This window comes from Rousettus aegyptiacus, unplaced genomic scaffold, assembly GCF_014176215.1.
Source record: "Rousettus aegyptiacus isolate mRouAeg1 unplaced genomic scaffold, mRouAeg1.p scaffold_m13_p_11, whole genome shotgun sequence".
Lineage (NCBI taxonomy): Eukaryota > Metazoa > Chordata > Mammalia > Chiroptera > Pteropodidae > Rousettus > Rousettus aegyptiacus.
The window spans coordinates 17,314,398-17,333,553 of NW_023416286.1; the positions used below are offsets into that span (position 1 = coordinate 17,314,398).

Consider the following 19,156-nt stretch of genomic DNA (forward strand, 5'->3'; position numbering starts at 1 on the left):
AACTATATATCGGAATCAATACTATAAAACCAGTAGTAAAGAGAAAAATCTTAAAAGCAGAGAGGAAAAAAAAGACACATTACGTACTGAAACACAAAACTAAAAGTGACAGTAAATCTCTCATTGGAAACAGTGCAAGCCAGAGGCAATGGAGAAACATGATGAACCCAGAGAAAATACCCTTGAAAAATGAAGGTGATAGACTTCTTCAGACATACAAGAACTAAAAGAAATCATCATCAATAGACCCACACTACAAAGAGTGCAAAGGGAAGTCCTTTTGGCAAAAGGAACGTGACACCAGATGAAAACATGAAGCTAAACAAAGGAATGAGGAACACTGGTAATAGTGGCTGCAGGGGTAAATAAAAGAGAATTTTCTTATTACTAAATCTCTTTAGAAACTCATTGATGTAACAAAAATAACAATTTAGCACAAGGTTTTATAATATCTGTATAAACAAAATGTATGACAATAATAGCATAAGGGTCAGGAGGGAAGAAATGAAGGCATACCATTCATTATAAGTTTCTTATGCAATATCTAAAGTGGTGTGATATCACTTGAAGGTAGATATGATCATTTAAATATGTGTTTACTATACCCTCCAGCAGCTACTAAAATTACAAAACAAAAAATGCTGTCATTAATAAGACAAGAAAAGAGATGAAATAGAATCATAAAAAATATGTAATCCAAAAGAAGGCAGAAAGGGAGTAACAGAAGTACAAAGAACTGATGAAACAAATAGAAAACAACCAATAAGACGATAAACCTAACCATGTCAATAGCATGTTTGATGTAAGTGATCTGTACACCCAATTAAAAGGCAGATATTGTCAGATTGGATAAAAATATAAGCTAAAACTATACTCTGCCTATAAGAAACACACTTTAAATAAGACACAAGTAGATTAAAAGTAAAAGAAAGGGAGACGATATGGTGTGTTTACCATGTTAACACTAATTAAAAGAAAGATGAAATAAATGGCTTTGTTAATAACAAAGATTATTACTAGGGATAAACACAGTAATTTCATATGATACAAAGCTCAAGAAAAACTAATCCTAAGTGTTTATGCTCACAAATACAGAGCTTCAAGATGTACAAAATATAAACAGAGCCCTCTGCTCCATTTCTAACCCCTGGCAACCACTAACCTGTTCTTTATCTCTATAATTTTGTCATTTTGAGAATATTCTACATTAAACCATACAGATTCAATTTTATGCATCTTTTAAGACTTTCGTGTCTGTAACTTTTAAAAACATAAAGGATAAAGTTTAGCACTATTAAAAACTCGTTCAAAAAACTAAAACAGGTTACAGTTTTTCTCTCCCTTTCCCCCTTGCCGTTCCTCACTTTTCCAGCATCACAAATCTTCACCATTCAAGGCAAAAAAAGATGACCTATCTCTTCAGCAATATACCCTTTATTTTATTTCAGTACTATAGTAAATCTTTCAACTTAAGTTGGTAAATTATTAATTAATTTATTTATTTTTATTTTTTAATAGAAAGCTTTGGTTCTGGTGATCCTTGCCAGCGTTCCTTCAGCATCACATTCCTCCAGAGCTTAAAATAATTAAATTTACAAATACCAGAAGTCTAAAAAATTATTTTTAATAACTACACAAGGGAAGCAGTCTTTCCATTTTTTCCCAGGAAAAGCAGTAAATCCAAAGGATTAGCTATAGCCTAAAATGTCAAATTATAACTTTGGAATTACTAATAATACAAATAAATACTGAAATCAACATGTTCTGCTGCAAATGCCAGTGTTCTCTGAAATAAGCTTTAATATATATCAGTGTAGATAACACTGAAATGTCTATTTTGTAGGGAGAAAAGCCATCTTTTCTCACGCTGTGCTAACAAATGAACTTGCTATTGGACTGAATCTTTCAACATAGAATTCCAAGTGAGATGCTATACTCGTTTTTTTCCTCTCTTTAAATATAGAATACATTTTAAAATTAATCTCTCCTGTGCACTTTATTCATTTATTAATTACTGAATAGCAAAAATAGATGCAGCCCCTACCCATGGGGAGCTTTTGAACGTCCCATGGTAGAGACAGATATTAAATCAAATAACCACACAATTATAAACTGTAAATGTAACAAGTGCTATGAAGAAGTAATACATGGAATATGAGACTTTACAATAAAGGATATAACACTGATGAGACAGTCTGGGAAGGCTCCCTATGCCTAGCATTAGTTAAGTTCTTTGCTTTGATGGTTACGCATTTGTTTCACTAGCTATATCTTTAGTTGGCTCTGGGGTCAAAACCAGTCTACTGAAAGGTTTCGTTTGATATGCACATTTTAAAAAATTTGAATTAGGTGCCAAATCGAGTGATTTTACATAAAGTTCAGACTTAAAACATATTTTCCTAAATATGAAAAACAATTAGGCAAAGATTTTACCTTGCACAATCAAAAAACCTGGCAATAACAAACTCACTTTATCAGACGGCAGCCACCACTCTCCAGTTGCCCTTATCTTGTCTACTTATCTCATTGTTGGATGATTATCAAATGCCACCTCTGTCCTTACTAAACAGCCTTCACATTTGTTAGATTCTATGTACCTATAGCAGGACCTAGCAAATATCAGGTTCTAAGTAAGTAAATTACCATTCAGTAATAAACATCACCCTCTTATTGAATGCTTTTTATGTTACCAATTTTCTCTTACCAATTCAGGTACTATTCTTGACACTGAGGACACCGCTGTGAATAAAGCAAAGCCCTTGCACTCACAGAAAGATGACATTCAAGGCATCCCTTTGCTTTCCCCTGTCTACTTCTCTACCTTGCTCCGTCAACCCCCATGTTCTGCCTCACGTCCCAATCATCCAGTTTTACATGGCAGGGAATAAGGCCCAAATCTGCCAGAACTTGGAGGCGCTGGGTCCAGAACTGGGCTGTTCGACACAAATAAAATGCATTCCACGAATATGAACCACATACGTAATTTAAAATTTTCCTAGGAGCCACATTACAAACAGGTCAAATAAATTTCAATGATATATTTCTTAATCCAACAAATCTAAAATATTTCGACATGTAAAATAATTTCATATGAAATATGTTACCATGATGTTAGCTATGGGTTTTTCAGATGCCTTTTATTAGATTGAGAAAGTTCCCTATTCCTATATATTTTAGTGTTTTGTTTTGTTTTGTTTTAAATCATGAAAAGAGATTTTCTCAAATCTTTTTCTGTAGCTATTGATGATATGGTATTGGCCTTTATTTTATTAAAATGGTATATTCACATTGATTGATTTTGGTATGCTGAACCAACCTTGCATTCCTAGAATCTCACTTGGTCATGGTGTTTAATCCTTTTTGTATACTCCTGGATCTGGGTTGCTAGTTGTTGAAGATTTTTCTATCTATTGGAATATTACTTTGTAGTTTTCTTCTTATGATGTCTTTGGGTTTGAAATGAGAGTATTATTGGCCTCATGGAGTGAGTTGGGAAATCTTTTCTTTTTCCATTTTTGGGGAAATTTTATAAAAGATTGGTACTAATTTATTCAATGTTTACTAGAATTCGCTAGTGAAGATACCTGGGATTGGACTTTTTCTGTGGAAAGGTTTTAATTTATTAATGTTATCTCTTTATTTGCTATAGGTCCACTCAGAGCATCTATGTCTTCTCAAGTCACTTTTGGTAGTTTATACCTTTCTAGGAATTTGTACATTTCATCAATTATCTATTTTGGTGGCATACAGTTGTTCATAGTATTTACTTCTGATCCTTTTTTTATTTGTGTCATCAGTAATGACAGCTCTTCTTTCATTCCTGATCATAGTTATTTGAGTCTTCTTTTATTCATGGTCTAGCTAAAGATTTGTGAATTTTGTCAATCTTTTCAAAAGGGCCAACTTTGGTTTTATTGATTCTTCTGTTTATTTTTCTATTCTCTACTTTATTTCTGTTCTAATTTTTATTTCCTTCCTTCCAATTGCTTTGGGTTTGGTTTATTCTTTTTCTAATTTCACAGGGTGGAAATTATGTTATTGAGATTTTTCTTATTTTTTAATATATGTTGCTCTAAACACTGCTTGCTTGTTTCCCTTATGTTTTTGATATATTGTGTTTCATTTTTATTCAGTTCAAAGCATTTTCTAGTTTCCCTTGTAACTTCTTCTTTGATCCATTGGTTATTTAGGAGTGTGTTAATTTCCACGTCTGTGAATTCCCTAAATATCCTTCTGCTATTGCATTGTTATTTCACTATTTTGAGAGAGCATAGTTTGTATAATTTCAATCTTTTAAACTTTACTGAGGCTTGTTTTATGGCCTAGAATATGGTCTGTCCTGGAGAATGTTTCTCCCTTGAGAAGGATGTATAGTCCACTGTTGTTGTGTGTTCTATAGATCACTCTCAGGTTTAGAGTGTTGGTCAAGTTTTCTATTTCCTTGATGGTCTTCCTCCTAATTGTTTTATCCATATTGAAAATGGGTTTCAAATCTCCCACTATCATTATTCAATTGTCTCTATCTCCCTTGAATTCTGCCAGTTTTTAATTAATGTATTTTTGGGCTGTCATTAGGTGTATACATGTTTATTAAGTATTTTATCTCCCTGATAGACTAACCTTGTTATCATTATAAAACATTTCTGTGTTCAGTAACAACTTTTGTCTTAAAATCTACTTCATCTGCTATTAGTCACTCCAGCTCTCTTCTGATTACTGTTTGCATGGTATATCTTTTTCCATCTATTTATTTTCAACCTATTTGTATCTTTGAATCTACAGTGTTTGTCTTATAAATAGCTTATAATTGGAATGTGTTTTTCCCCCTCCATTCTGCTAATCTTTGACTTTTACTAGGAATGTTTAATGTATTTACATTTAATATAATTACTAACAATGTAGAATTTACATCTGGCATTTAACAATTTGTCTTCTATGTCACATATTTTTGTTCCTCTATTCCTCTAGTAGTGCCTTCTTTTGTGTTAAAAAGATATTTTCTAGTGTACCAATTTAATTCCCTTGTTGTTTCTTTTACTACGCTTGTGGGGGTTATTTTCTCAGTGTTTGTCCTAAAATTAGCATCTTAACTTACAATTATGCAGTTCAGATTAATGCTAACTTGGAAATTTCAATAGTATACAGAAACTTACCTGAAATATATTCCTTTTCCTCCTCCACCTTTGTGCTATTGTTATATAAATAATGACATTTGTTATATAAATATTATATATTGTTATATAAATAATATTATATCTTTAAGCCCATTAACGGTTTTATAATTATTGCCACATGGAAGTTGTATTTTAAATCAAATAAGAGAAAAGAGTTACAAATAAAAATATATTGTACTATGTTTTATATTTACATATTTATCTTTAAAAGTGCTCCATATTCTTCATGTGGATTCAAGTTACTATCTAGTGTCTTTTCCTTTCTGTTGAAGGATTCCCTTTATGATATTTTGAGGATCAAGTCAGCTAGTGATGAATTCTCTCAGTGTTTCTTCACCTGAGAATGCCTTAGTTTCTCCATCTGTTTTGAAGGACAGTTTTGTCATATGTAGAATTCTTGGTTTCGTGCGTTTTTCTTTCAGCATCTTGAATATGCCATACAACTAACTTCTGGCCTCTGTGGGTTTCTAATTAGAAGTCAGCTGTTAATCTTACTTCGGGATCCTTTACTTGATATGTGATTTTCCACTACTGTTTTCAGGAGTCTCTCCCTTTTCTTTATCTTTTGACAGTTTGACCATGATGTATGTAGATATGGATCTCCTTTAGTTTATCTACTTTGTTGAGCTTCTTGGATGTATAGTTTGTTTTTCATCAAATGTGGGGAGTGTTTGGCCATTAATTCTTCAAATATTCTTTCTGTCCTTTTCTCTCTTCTCCTATTGGAACTCCCATTATACATATGCTGGTATGCTTGATGGTGTACTACAGGTCTCTTAAACTTTGTTCAGTTTTCTTAACCTTTTTCTTAATTCTTTCTGTTCCTCACACTAGATAATCTCAACTGGTCTTTTTTCAAGTTTGCTGCTTCTGACCTCTAGCCCAAATCTGCTCTTGAGCCTGTTAGTGAATTTTTCATTGTAGTTACTGTAGTTTCCAACTCCACTATTTATACATTCCTTATTTCTATCTTTCTTAATTGACATACTCTATTTTGTGAGACTTCATTGTCATGCTTTCCTTTAATTCTTTAGACATGGTTTCCTTTCATTCTTTGGGTACATTTACAATATCTAATAGAAGTCTTTGTAGAATAAGTCCAACATCTGGGCCCCTTCAGGGGTAGTTTCTATCGACTCTCTTTTTCCACCTGTGTATAAATCATACTTTCCTGTTTCTTCATGTATCTCATAACTTTTATTTGAAAACTGGACATTTTAGATAACATCACAATAAATGTGATAATTCTGGAAATCAGACTTCCTTCTCCTAACTCACCAATATTTGTTGTTTCTGCTTTTTGTCATCATTGCAGTTGCTGCCATTTGTTTAGTAACTTCCCTGGACTAACATATAGTCTGTATTCCCTGTATTCCCTTAGTGGTTAGCTAACGAAAGATTTGAGATCTACTTAAATGTTTTGAACCAATAAATCTCCCAACATTTGCTGAGGGGTCTGCCTATGTGTGGGGCATGCCTTCAACACTCAAGCAATCTAAACTTCTCCCTTTTAACTACTGCTTGCCTAGAGCCTCAAAGTCAGTCAGAAGTGAGAGATCAGGACCCTCTCCTGTCTTCTTGGCCATGCACACAGCCCTGCATAGGTGCATAGCCCTCAAATAGGAATACGTCAGAGCTCTTCAAAGCCCCTTATGGATATCTTATCACCATATCTTTTAAGTTTTTGGCCAGGTTCTTATTAGCCCAACTGGTAAGTCCCCTCAGCAGCTGATATGCTAAACGACTGCCCTGGGGATATGGCTTTTCCTGCTGAGCAAGTTGTAATCTCAATCCGGGCCAAGTGATAACAATGCCCAGCAAATGGGGCTTTTCCAGGGAGCTGCAAGACAGGTCAAATAGGGACAATGTTCTGGGAATGTGACTTTTTGAGGAGCTCCAAACTTTTTGAGGCAGCTGGTTTTTACAAGTACCATGTTTGCAAGACTGCTGGTTTTCAAGGTTACTGCAAACCTGAGTAGAGGGAGATGGGAACAGTTCAAGTTACTATGCCACAAGTCCTGCTTAATGAGATTCAGCAGTTTTTCCTGAATAAACACTCCTCAGATTGTTGGAAGCCTTTGGCTAATTTCAAGAATTCTGAAAAAGTTGATCTTGGCCATCTTTGTCAATGTTTTCATTGCTTTTATGGAGGAGTGAGTTTACCCCTACCAGATTTTAAAGCCTTGGTATGAAAAAAGAACTCATATTGCTATAATAGTTCTGATAAATTCCTTGGTTTATACCTGGCCTTGGGCAAACAAAATTACCTGTGACTAAAAATTAAAAGCTCTATCTAATTGAAAGAGTTTTTGATTTTCATTTAAATTTGGAAAACCCTGAATCATCCCATGAGCTAGTTTCTCACCCATTAGAATTGGAAGTTCTATCTTTTTTACCTGCAATTAGCACAACTGAAGGATAGCTAAATTAATTAGAGTAGGAAAAAAACTGCTTTTAGAATGGGAAAAAATCAGAAGAGGAAAAAGGGGGAGTGTTGGAGAAGGGTTCTCCTCTATAAACATATTTTGAATTAATGCCTATTTCTTTGATAACATCAGCATAGAAGAAGAGAAGATCTGGAGTCAGACAGGTGCATGATCCAATCCTAGTTCCTCTTCTTACTCAACAGTATGACCGTGAACAAAATAGTCAGCCTCTCTGTGCCTCAATTGTTTTATTTATAAAAATAGGCATAATGATACTTACTTTCTGTAAAGTTACTCACATAAATGTAAAAGTGCCTAGAACATGTAATAAGCACTCAATTAAGAGTTCATTTTCTCTCAACTATATAGAAACATTAAGAATATGCTTCTGCTCAGCAAAAGAAACTGTCAATAAGGTAAAGAGACAACCATCCAAATGGGAAAATATATTTGCAAGCAACACCTCCGAAAAGGGCTTAATATTCAAAATATCCAAAGAACTCATACAACTCAATAACAACAAAAAAACAAACGATCCAATCAAAAAATGGGCAGAGGACCTGAACAGACATTTCTCCCTCGAGGACAAACAAATGGCCAACAGATATATGAAAAGATTATCAACATTGCTAGCTATTAGGAAAATGCAAATCAAAACCACAATGAGATACCATCTCATACCTGTTAGAATAGCTATAACCAACAGAACAAGTAATAACAAATGTTAGAGAGGATGCGGAGAAAAAGGATCCCTCATACACTGCTGGTGGGACTGCAAATTGGTACAGCCACTATAGAAAACAGTATGTAGGTTCCTCAATAAACTAAGAATTGATCTACCATATGATCCGGCAATTTTTCTAATGGGTATTTACCCCAAAGACTTAAAAACTCATATCCGAAAAGATATTTGCACACTGAGGTTCATAGCAGCATTATTCACAGTGGCCAGGACATGGAAGCAACCAAAGTGTCCTACGATAGATGACTGGATAAAGAAGCTTTGGTACATATAAGAAAAGATAAAATACTGTCATTTGCAACAACATGGATGGACCTTGAGATGATCATGCTAAGCAAAATAAGCCAGACAGAAAAAATTGAAAATCACATGATATCACTTATATGTGGGATATAAACCTAGGAGCAACAAATGAACAGGACAAACAGAGACCCATGGACATGGACGATAAATTAGTGGTTACCAGAGGGGAGGGGGTGGGAGGTATAGGGTAAAAGAGGTCAAATATATGGTGACAGAAAGAATCTAACTGTGAAAGGCGAACACACAACGTAAATATATATATATGTGTATATATGTGTGTGTGTGTGTATATATATATATGTATGTGTATATATGTACATATATGTGCCATACTGTTAAAATGTACAGTTGAAACATCAGATTTCATTAACCAATGTCACCATAAAAAAGAAAAAAAATATGTAGAGAGAGCAATAATATCAAAATATAAGTCAAAAATTCTAAGCACAGAATTACGTAGGGGTATAACCATTAGCTTTTCAAGAAGAGATAAATTAGGACTAGTATATATTTTTTTAAAAGCCAGAAAAGAAAGCATTTATGTGCAAAAATTAAGGTACCTATAATAAAGTACCTAGCAGAGTTTCTGGCACATAGTATACACTCAATAAATGTTATATGAATGTGCTGTTCGAGTTTTAGAAAAAGCTCAATAAGAAATGGTAAAAGCAAGTTTTGATACTTAATGAACCAAACTTCATTTATCTAGAAAATTTACTCACGTGAAACACCGTTTTAAAAAATATGCTAAATAAAACAAGATTTCACATTATATTTTTTAAAGAGTAAACTTTACATTTTCTTTTTTTTGACTGTTTTCTCTTACATAACAGTTGACATAAGCCATGCTGGCTAAAAGAGTGTTTTTACAAAAACAGAAAAAAAGTTCTGACAAATCAGAAGCAGGTACTGAGTCTTTGTGGCCATTTCAAATTCAATAATATCTTAAACTTTCCAACTATCTCAAGCCCTTCCACTCTAGTTTCTTATGTCAAAGTAATTCCATAGCAGTTTTCTTACAGTGCCTGTGTTCTCTGTAAAGATTCAATTTTATGTCCCACTGGTGACTACTAACTCTAGCAGCTCATCTTGATCTAAATACTTCAACAACAACAACAACAACAACAACAACAACAAACTGATTCCTACTTTCCAGACATTTGAACTTAAGGGACAACTGTGTCCACTGAATGTAAAATAACAAACAACAGCTAATATGTATAAGGTATTATCTATACCAGGCAATGTCCTTTATATAAATTACATAATGTAATTCTCATAGAATCTCTATGAGGTAGGTACTATTTTAATTCCTACTTTTTTGGATGAGAAACTGTCCAAAGTTAAGAAACCCGTCCAAGGTTGCAGAACTTTTCAACGGTATAGACAGGCAAAATTTAACCTCAGGTAAGCAACATTTTAAACTATGACACTTTAGAGAAATTCCATCTCAAATCTCAGTCTTCTTAACTTAGAAAACACAAACTGCAGCTCCAAAGTATAATAATGATTCTGGTATGACTATTCTGGGATGACACAAACATCTCAAACTTATCTGCCCACCTTGTTCTGTCCTCCTCAGCCTCGAGGACCTAAGAGTCATGTAATCAGAGGTTCCTACTCCAATTCAGCCAGTAGTCCACAGTGCCAAGGGTACAGAAGAAGGAAAAGGAATGAGGAGGATGCTGGAGAAAGCAAAAAAGGCAGAATCAAAAAATACATAAAGAAAGAATGAGAGAAATGTGTTATGGGATATAAGAAACATCTAGTAATAATAATAACAAAAAAAAAAGATTAAGTCTTACCAATGACATGAAAACTCATCTTCCTATTAGAGATTACAATATCTTATATATAGCTACATACACCCTCAAGTTATTTGTAACATTTTAATGCTTAAAATTAGGGTATATAGATGTTATCAACACGTAGACTTAACCATTCTATAATTTTGAAAAGTTAGTCATAAAACATTGCACAAGCCACAGTGGAACATTATTTTTCATTTACAGACCACATAGTGTGGGTTGTTCTATAGTTGACCTGAAGTTATCTGTCAACCAGTTTTTAAACTTGGCAGCTCTTACTTATCCCTCTCTTAGTTAAGAAAATTTCTTCACATCGTTTAAACTTCAAAGACATGAGACAGGAGAGAGAGAGCCACTTTTTTTTGCCAAGTGTTCTTATGACTTGGAAGCAATGGACATTTGTTCATAGCCCTATCTGATTTTTGGCACACAGCAGACAAGCTCTGAGAACACACACTCACCGTTACATGGAGAAGAAATAATAGATACCACAGAGCCATTCATTTTATTTTTAGATACGTATCAAAGCTATTTGGATTTCTTAAGAAGACCTAACAGGAAAAAAAAAAAAATGATGAGAGTATCACTCTCATGCTGTGTCCTAAATGAGTCCCTGTTCATTTTCTTTAGACATTAGCCATTAGAATATATTCAGAACCCCTGGTTCCCTTCTGCCTGATTGCCAGAGATACCTCCTCAGAACCATTTGCTTGGACACAAATATAATATATGCAAGACAAATCAGCAAATTGTTCAAGTTACTAGCTGCTTCCAAAAATGCTAATTTCAGCAATAACTATATACCTTCCTTTCCCAAGATGTTAGCACTATCATCAAAGAGTTCTGAGTCATTTTCCTGACTCTGAAGCTCAGCTTCCTCAAACACTACCAAGAACAAATCAAGAAAGCTAGAGAAAGGCATGCACTAGAAAGATAATTCCGAAGTAATAGGTTCTTCTAAGAATATCTTTTTATTTTGAAGCTTTGAAAAAAAATAAAATCTGGCCTTGAGCAAGATAAAAATCTCTATTCTTCCAGAGTTGCCCCATCAACAGCCTTGTTTCTGGGAATGCCCTCTGCACTGAAGAACAAACTGATGAAAGACTTTAGGGTGGCAGCCAACTCACAGATAAAAAGGCCAACTATATACAGAGAGCGTGCTAAGGTCTTGAAATATCTGGGAAGCAGGAAAATTCTAGATAGGTAGAAAGGACAGAATTGACTGGGATGACTAATGACAACCAGGGCTGGCTCCAGGAAAGGTATGTTCAGTCCCTGGTCATTCAACTGACAACAGAGAGAACCCCAGCCCTTCCTGGTCCTCCCATCTCTCCAACAGTCATTCAGTGAGCAGACTGGCCTTTGGCACATAGCAGGGGTCCCGGAGGACATGGGCCAGTTGGCAGTCTATGCCACTTAATTCCTATTGAATGTTGGACAGATTATTTGACTTCTCTGAGTCTTGTAGAATGGTAATAATAAAGCTTGCACTGACTACTTCCCAAGATCATTGTGAGGGTCAAATACAATGACATACATCAAGGTGTATAGCAAAAGCATAAGAGCTATTAGATACAGGCCTAGGAGATGGGCTTCCTAAAACTTACATAAACCTTGGCTAAATGAAGGAGACTATAAATTACGGCCAAAATGCACCTCTCCATACAAATGAGCCTCTGCCATTACTGTATGCCACCCAGGCAAAGAAATCATCAATAACCAAGAAACTCAGAATGTTCGACCGAAACAGGCTGGTCACAAATGGATCATGCTCCTGACCAGAGCTCAGTCACGCCTCTTCAGTGCTAAAAGTGTGACCTACAAATTCTTTGTCAACTTTGTTCATATGGCTGAGTGTTTCTATCTTTATACCAAAAGTAAGAGAAAAAAACTCGTCTCCTGGCTATCTATTAAACCAATCTTTTTCTAATTCTATCATTAAGTGCAGGAAATAAAACCATATAGCACTTTTGTACAAGCCCAACATCCCTGACTATTTTAGTGAGTACTTCAGTAAAAACATAGAAAATAAACAGTGAAACAGAGGTAGAAATAGAAAAATGAAAAAAAAAAATTAGAATTTATTCTGTGATAAATGAAACATAAAAAGACTAGAAAAAAATATTACCAAAATTGTTATTTCTGGGTGGTATTTGATGGAAAAATTGTTTACATTTTTTCTGCATTATTAAAAGTTCTTTACTGGGTATATATTACTATTCTAATTTTTAAAGTTACTAAAAAAATACTAGGAGAAAAGTGTGTAAATGAAGAGTTAACTGCTCAAAACTAAGCAACTGATCACAAAAGAGCCTCGCCCAATGTTGCTGGGACTTTAGGTCCTCGCAGGGAAATCAGCTCTAGCTAAAGAGACCTCAGTCAGCCGGGATCTATCTGTTTCAGAAGCATATGGGCAACACAGGCATCAGAACATGCAGATCTGACCCTAGCGCCAGGTAGTCCATTCCACTTCAGCAGACACACATATCTAGGAAAGAAAGTCACTTTTAAAGATATTTTAAAAACAAATGAAAAGGATCTCTGAACAAAAGGCTGGAAGTTCTAAGTAGCATGCTCTGCTTTCAGAGGCACTGAGCAAAAAAGCAAAGCTAGTCTCTGAAGCTTAAGGACAAGGTGCTCACCACTGAGAAGCTAACAGTGGCTAGGTACCCAGGGAGAATGCACCTAGCTATTGCCATGTATTGGGTGCTCAAAACAGTTATATAAAAATGATAGTAAACTGAATAATCACGATGAAATGTGCAGGTGATTGAAGGGGTACCACTAACTTGCACACTAACAGGGGGAGAGACTGAGAGGGAAGGCTTCATGGAGGAGGTGACACACTGGTTTAAAGGCTATGTAGGCATTTGGCAGGCAGAGAACATGGAGAAAGGTGGGCGGGGGTCCAGGCAGATACAAAGTCATGGGCATGCAAAAAAAAAAAAAAAAGTTGGAGCAGATTAAATGGCTTAGCTTCACAGAAACTAAAGTTGAACTGAGCCTTGAAGAACGGGTAGAATTTGGATAGAAGTGAAAGGAGAAGGAAAAGGACAGCATAAACAAAGAACACTGCAGGAAGAAATGGAATGTGAGAGGTTTATTCTTTCAGTAAATGTTTACTGAATGCTACTCTGTCCCAAGCCCCAGGCTAAGACCTTGGGGTGCGAAATAGAGCTTACTGTAACTCAAACCAACTGGGCAACAACCCCATGAGACTGGTACTGCTCTTCTCATTGTAGAAATAGGGAAATGGAGGCTTTATAATGAGGACACAATTTGTCCAAGAACACAGAATTAATCAATAGCATATATCTAGTTTAAGGTGTGTTTTTTTATAGCCGGGCTTTAGAGAATATTGGTGAGTTGCTGGTTTCTTCACATCATGCTTAAAGTTCAGAGGATACTAGGAAAAACTCATGCAGCCCCTATCCTGCTATTCAAATAAAAATTATGAACATCACTTACTTTCTTTTATAGATTTTTTTTTTTCTGCTCTGAAGGATAAATATGAGGGAGTCACGAGTTCTTATTTATAAATGTCCCAGGTCTTTTGGAACAATTACTAGCGGGACAAGATCAGGCTCCGGAAACAGCCTAATTACACCAACTGGCAACTGATTTAAGTCCATCCACTTCAGAACGTGCTCAAATAGCAAGGGGAGCAGATCCAGTGGCCATCTGAGAAAGGTCAGTCAGGTTCCCACCAAAAAAACGTTTCATAAAGACAAAGCCAGACTCAGGATTCGTGTGGAAAATGTTAAACATGCTCCGTGCTGGAGAACTCAGAGACTCCCACACTGCTGATGGCCTGCAGACGACTATTCAGTAAATGGCATATCTTCCAAGAAGCTGAGCTTAATTATTCAGAGGTTGTCTAAAATCAGCCCTTGAATTGGCCAGGTCCCCTGTATTGCTGGCCAAGCTAAGTGCAGGTTCCTCTCATGTGAATAAGCTCTTCTGAAATTAAGGAAACTTTCAGCCCACAAGGTATATTTCTAAACACAAACAGACATACATGCAAACAGTTTGACAAAGAACAAAAAACCTGCTTAAAGTTTCCTTCTGAGATTAACCATGTGCACTTAGGTAAAGGAGGAAAAAAGTTTTGTTTTGCTTTTTAGGTTCACTGAAAAGTCATTTAAGTCTATAGTAATTCTTCTTTGCCACATACTTTTACTTTTTTACAAACGAGGTGTTCTTGTATGCTTATTAAAAAGCTACGAGACTAATCGGAAATAGCACTGATAAATTTTCTCCATCATTAAATAGGAAAATACGTTTTTCCATTAAAATTTTTTTAAATTCTTTAATGAGAGCATAGCACATAGGCTTGCATTCATACAATGCTTTCAAATCTATTTGTGTATTCCATTTGGAGAAACAAATTTGATTCCATTATTTATGATTATGGCAGTGCTTCATATAGGTCTCTTACTGTAGTTGGAATGTCTAAGGTAGGTAGCCAGGCCTGAGATTCTTATCTCCCAAAAAGCGAAAGTTTATTGCAAAACTTCTCTATAGTTGAAGATGAAATCTGAAGTCCAGTTTGATCAGGGGCTGATTAAGGGATGCTTTCAGCTTAAGTGGACTCAAATGAGGTTTTTTTCAATGATCCTGGGATCATTTCCGTCCTTGCTTTCGTTCCTCACACATTAGGGTTTCCCAAGGTCTTAACATTGCCTTGGAGAAGGCTAAATTAACAGGGTCCGGGCACAAAAACAAGCAACGCAGTTTCCGAACCTACACTTAGTGAGTCTGTTCCCAGTGGGCCTTTCATGTGAGTGTCTACACTAACTCTGCAGAACTGACAAGCATACAAAACTTGGACTAGAGAAAAATATTGAAAATATGACTTAAATATTTATTTTTAGGGCAGCAAAGAGGGATGGAAACTTCTACCATATTCCAAAAAGTAGAGATGTTAATAGTCTCTTATAGTAACTAAAATTGCAAATAGGCTAGTATTCCCAGGCCATTTTGGAGAAACATTTAAGACCATCCTAACTACAAGAAATGCTTACCTTGCTGAAAAGAGAGGCAGTTCTGTCTCCACGGGCCTATGAAAATCGAGGCCCCAAGTCAGACTACCTCACAAATATCCCTTCCAAGTTCCAGCTTTTGTTTTCCTGGGATATTTGATTTCTTCAGACAAAATAAAAATGAGTCAAAGAGACCTACATAGTACTTTTAAATTTACCCTCCAAGATATAACACAATGCTATGGTAGGTAACTCGATAAATAACATGAATTAAATGTTGAGGAAAGTGTCATCTCAAGGTTCAGTGGCTTTTACATTTCTCACGGATAAATCTCTGAAGTCTGCTGCCTGTTAGTTAATGTGCTCACTTTCCACTATATAGAGTAAGCGCTTCAGATTCTTCTACTAGAAGTTTTCTAAAACTGAGCACAGGCTGCTTCCACCAAATATTTGTTAAAAACTTACAAAATCTTTGTTTTCTTTACTAAGGGTCCAACTTTACTGTAGCTAGATGCTCACTCAGCCAAGGATAGTCTCCTCCTCTCAAATGCGTAACTTACTGGAGCTGATATCCAAACAAAAAAACAAATACCCTAAGCTTACATGCACTACCCTGACTATATAAATTCCGGCCCACCACAAAGAGAGCTAAATCTCAGGATAGCCATTCCTATCTACAAATACAGCTCTCAAGAGCTGGTCTCACTGCAGTGGTTCTTAGCATGGTCCCCATACCAGCATCATCAACATCACCTGGGAACTTCTTAGAAATGAAGACTGTCTGGCCAGCCCAGAGCCACTGAATCAGAAACTCTGGTGGTGGGGTGCTGCAGGTGACCTATTCCCTCCCTCAAGTTTTAAGAAGCACTTCTGTACTGCAGTAACTATCAAACCACCAGTGTGTGTACCCTCAGAGCCTGCAGGTGTCACTAAAAGCCAGCAAGAAGAATTACAGGAGCATGAAGCTTAAGTTATCACAGAACGGCCTGCCTGGCCACACAGTTCCTTCTATCAGTTTCTTAACAGCTGCCCCAGCCTCCGCCAGTGAATTCAAAAGTCACAGTACATTTCAGCTTTGAACAGGAACTGAACTGAAACTCTTCTCACAGTAGTAGACATAGTAAACCCACAGTTATCAGGGATGCGATCTATATTTAATTATTTTGAAGGTTTTTGTGTGTAATACGAGGACACACACTTTAAAAATGTCAATACAGAACAAAATAAACTTAAATTATCCTCAGCCATTGTGTGCATCTGAATAATGCACTACCCTTAAAAACTTACCAATGTGACAAAATTGTGAGGATTTTTCTAATGTAAAGCATGTACAGTGGTAGTCCTTTGCCAGACTCTGCCAAAACCCTAAATTTTGCACTGTTTTACTATACAAACATATAATGAAGATGTGGAGCAAATGGAACGCTCAAACATTGCTGGTGGGAGTGTAAATCAAACCACCACTTTGGAAAACTGTTTAGCAATGTCCACTAAAGCTGCACATACAAGTACCCAGGACAAGCAATTCCTCTCCTGGGTGTGCACCCTAGAGAAATGAATGCCTCTGTCTACCTTAGAAGTGCAATCTGTAACAGTTACCAACTGCAAACAATCCAAAAGTCCACCCACAGTAGAGGAGATAAATATTATGGATATTCAAACAATAAAATACACATATCAATGAAAACACAAACCAACCAACAAACTGCAACAACCAATATGGACGAATCTCACAGTCATAATGCTGAGTGAAAGAAGCCAGACACAAAGGAGCACACACTGATCCAAACAGGCAAAACGAATCTCTGGTGACAGAGGTCAGCAGAGAGGTTACCCTGGCTTATCTACCAACAGCCAGGAGGAGCTTGCTGAAAAGCTCTACATCTTAACATGGAGGACGGTTATAGGGGTGTATACATATGAAGTCTCATTAAGTTAAACACTTAAATAGGTACACTTTACTGTATGTATTTATTTCTTTATAAAGGAAGAAAAAGTTAAATATACAAAAACACTGACAAACTGTCATGCAACAATTTTTAATATCCCACCATAAAATTCTACATTACTGGGCAAATATATTGTCATCAGCAAATACAACACTTGGTGAGCTAAATCTCAAAATTAAATACAGATTTTTCTTATTTCCAATGTTATGTCATCACATAAATGTGTAATTCTATAAAAGGGCCGAACCTTCTGGCTTGCACACCCTAGTCCCAAACTCCTTTTATGCTGCCCTCACGTGTGACAACCGACTGACTGTCCATCATCCCAAGGCCCTGGATGGCTGGTCATAATCGAGCGGCAGCAGTACTCCTGTCATTACCTAACCGCCCCAATCGCTCCTGTCCTAGCCGCTACCACCACCCAGCTTCCCTTCTTCCTCACCATCTAAGGCTTGTCTCAGGATAGAAGCCATGTTGAGACCGCGCAGTCTCCGAGGCCATTCGGGCCCGCTTGATCCTAGCTTCCGACCTTTTAGGGGTCCCGAAGCGGGCCCGGCTGCAGCGTTGGGGGACACCTGCGGATGCCGCAGCGCGCCCCAAGACCCTGAACCCGCACCGCTCTCGGCAGGCCCGGGCCGCTCCCTCCAGCCCACCCGACCCACGAACGGTCCGAGCGGGGGTGCTGCGCTCGGTCCGTTTCTGCTCCTCCGGCCTTAGTTTTGAAAATCGCAGCTAGACAGATGGGAGACAGTGTGTCCGGGGGAGAATCCGGTCCGGGCCCGGGGCCCAGGGGCGCGCAGAGCCCAAGCGGGCCGCGCCGGGGCTCCGTGCGGACGCGAAGACCCGCGAAGCTGCGCCCGCGGAGGCCCAGGGCGCCGAGCGCGGCGTGCGGTGCGCCCGGCGCCGCCCCGCAGGCTGCTCCGCGCGCTGGCGGCCGGGGCGCGCGGGGCCGGAGGCCGAGCCTGGCGCACCGCCCCGGGCGGGCGCGTTTACCTGGGAGCAGGAACACGTGCTGTCGGGCGCCCGCGCCGTCCCTGTCGTCCCCGCGGCCCGCCATGCCGCCCGCCTTTTCCCGGACCCGAGCGCCGCGCCTGCGGCCCCGGCAGCCGCCGGCCTCAGCCCTCGGAGTGCCGGCCCGGCCGGAGCGCGGGAAAATGGCGCGAGAAGGGTCTATTCCGGGTGGCGCGGCGCGCTGTGGGCCTGGCGGGGCCCAGGAGGCGGCCCGCGGGACGAAGTTGGTTTCGTTTCCGGAGCCAGCCGGCTGCTCGCGTTAACTTTTTAAATTTAGCGCCAGGCGGAGGCGACCCGAGTCCTGGCGCCTAGCCCGCTGGCGGGAGCGGGCAGGTCGCGGCCTCTCCCCTCCGCTTCTGCGCCAGTGGTAAGTGCTCGCCGAGGGCGCCGAGTGACGCTGGGCCGCGGCGGCGGGCGGGGTCGCCGTGGCCCGGGATAACCAGGTCGCCACACTCAGCTGCCCTCTCGGCGAGGTGGTGGCGTGACCGAGGGACCCCCCCAAGCGAGAGCGTGGTCGAGGCCGGGGCCCCGGGGAGGGGAGTGGGGGACCAAGACGGATGACGCCCGCCACTTCTGAGGCGCAGGAGCACTTGCACACACCTGGCAGAGAGTTAAAGCAAGTCTATGTTAAGGACAACAGCTGTCATCGTATCCGAATCCTACTGTACTCTTAGTGGTCAGTATATCTTGATCATCACTTGTATTCTGCTTTGGAATGAATGTCAGAATATTGTGTACATTGTGATTCATAACGCATGTAA

General features: G+C 38.4%; 1 protein-coding gene across 3 annotated transcripts in view; it reads right to left on the minus strand.

Annotated features, from left to right (window-relative positions):
* Positions 1 to 18,760, minus strand: part of RNASEH2B (ribonuclease H2 subunit B) — a 59,950-nt gene extending 41,190 nt beyond the window's left edge. The window contains exon 1 of one of the 3 annotated variants that reach the window (XM_016143086.2): positions 18,378 to 18,760. In XM_016143086.2, the coding sequence (XP_015998572.1) occupies positions 18,378 to 18,441 (64 nt within the window). In that variant the 5' untranslated portion in view covers positions 18,442 to 18,760. Of the gene's footprint in view, positions 1 to 17,826; positions 18,093 to 18,377 lie in introns of those variants that run through there. The other 2 variants (XM_016143088.2, XM_016143087.2) reach the window with 2 other exon arrangements.
* Positions 18,761 to 19,156: the final 396 nt, after the last annotated feature.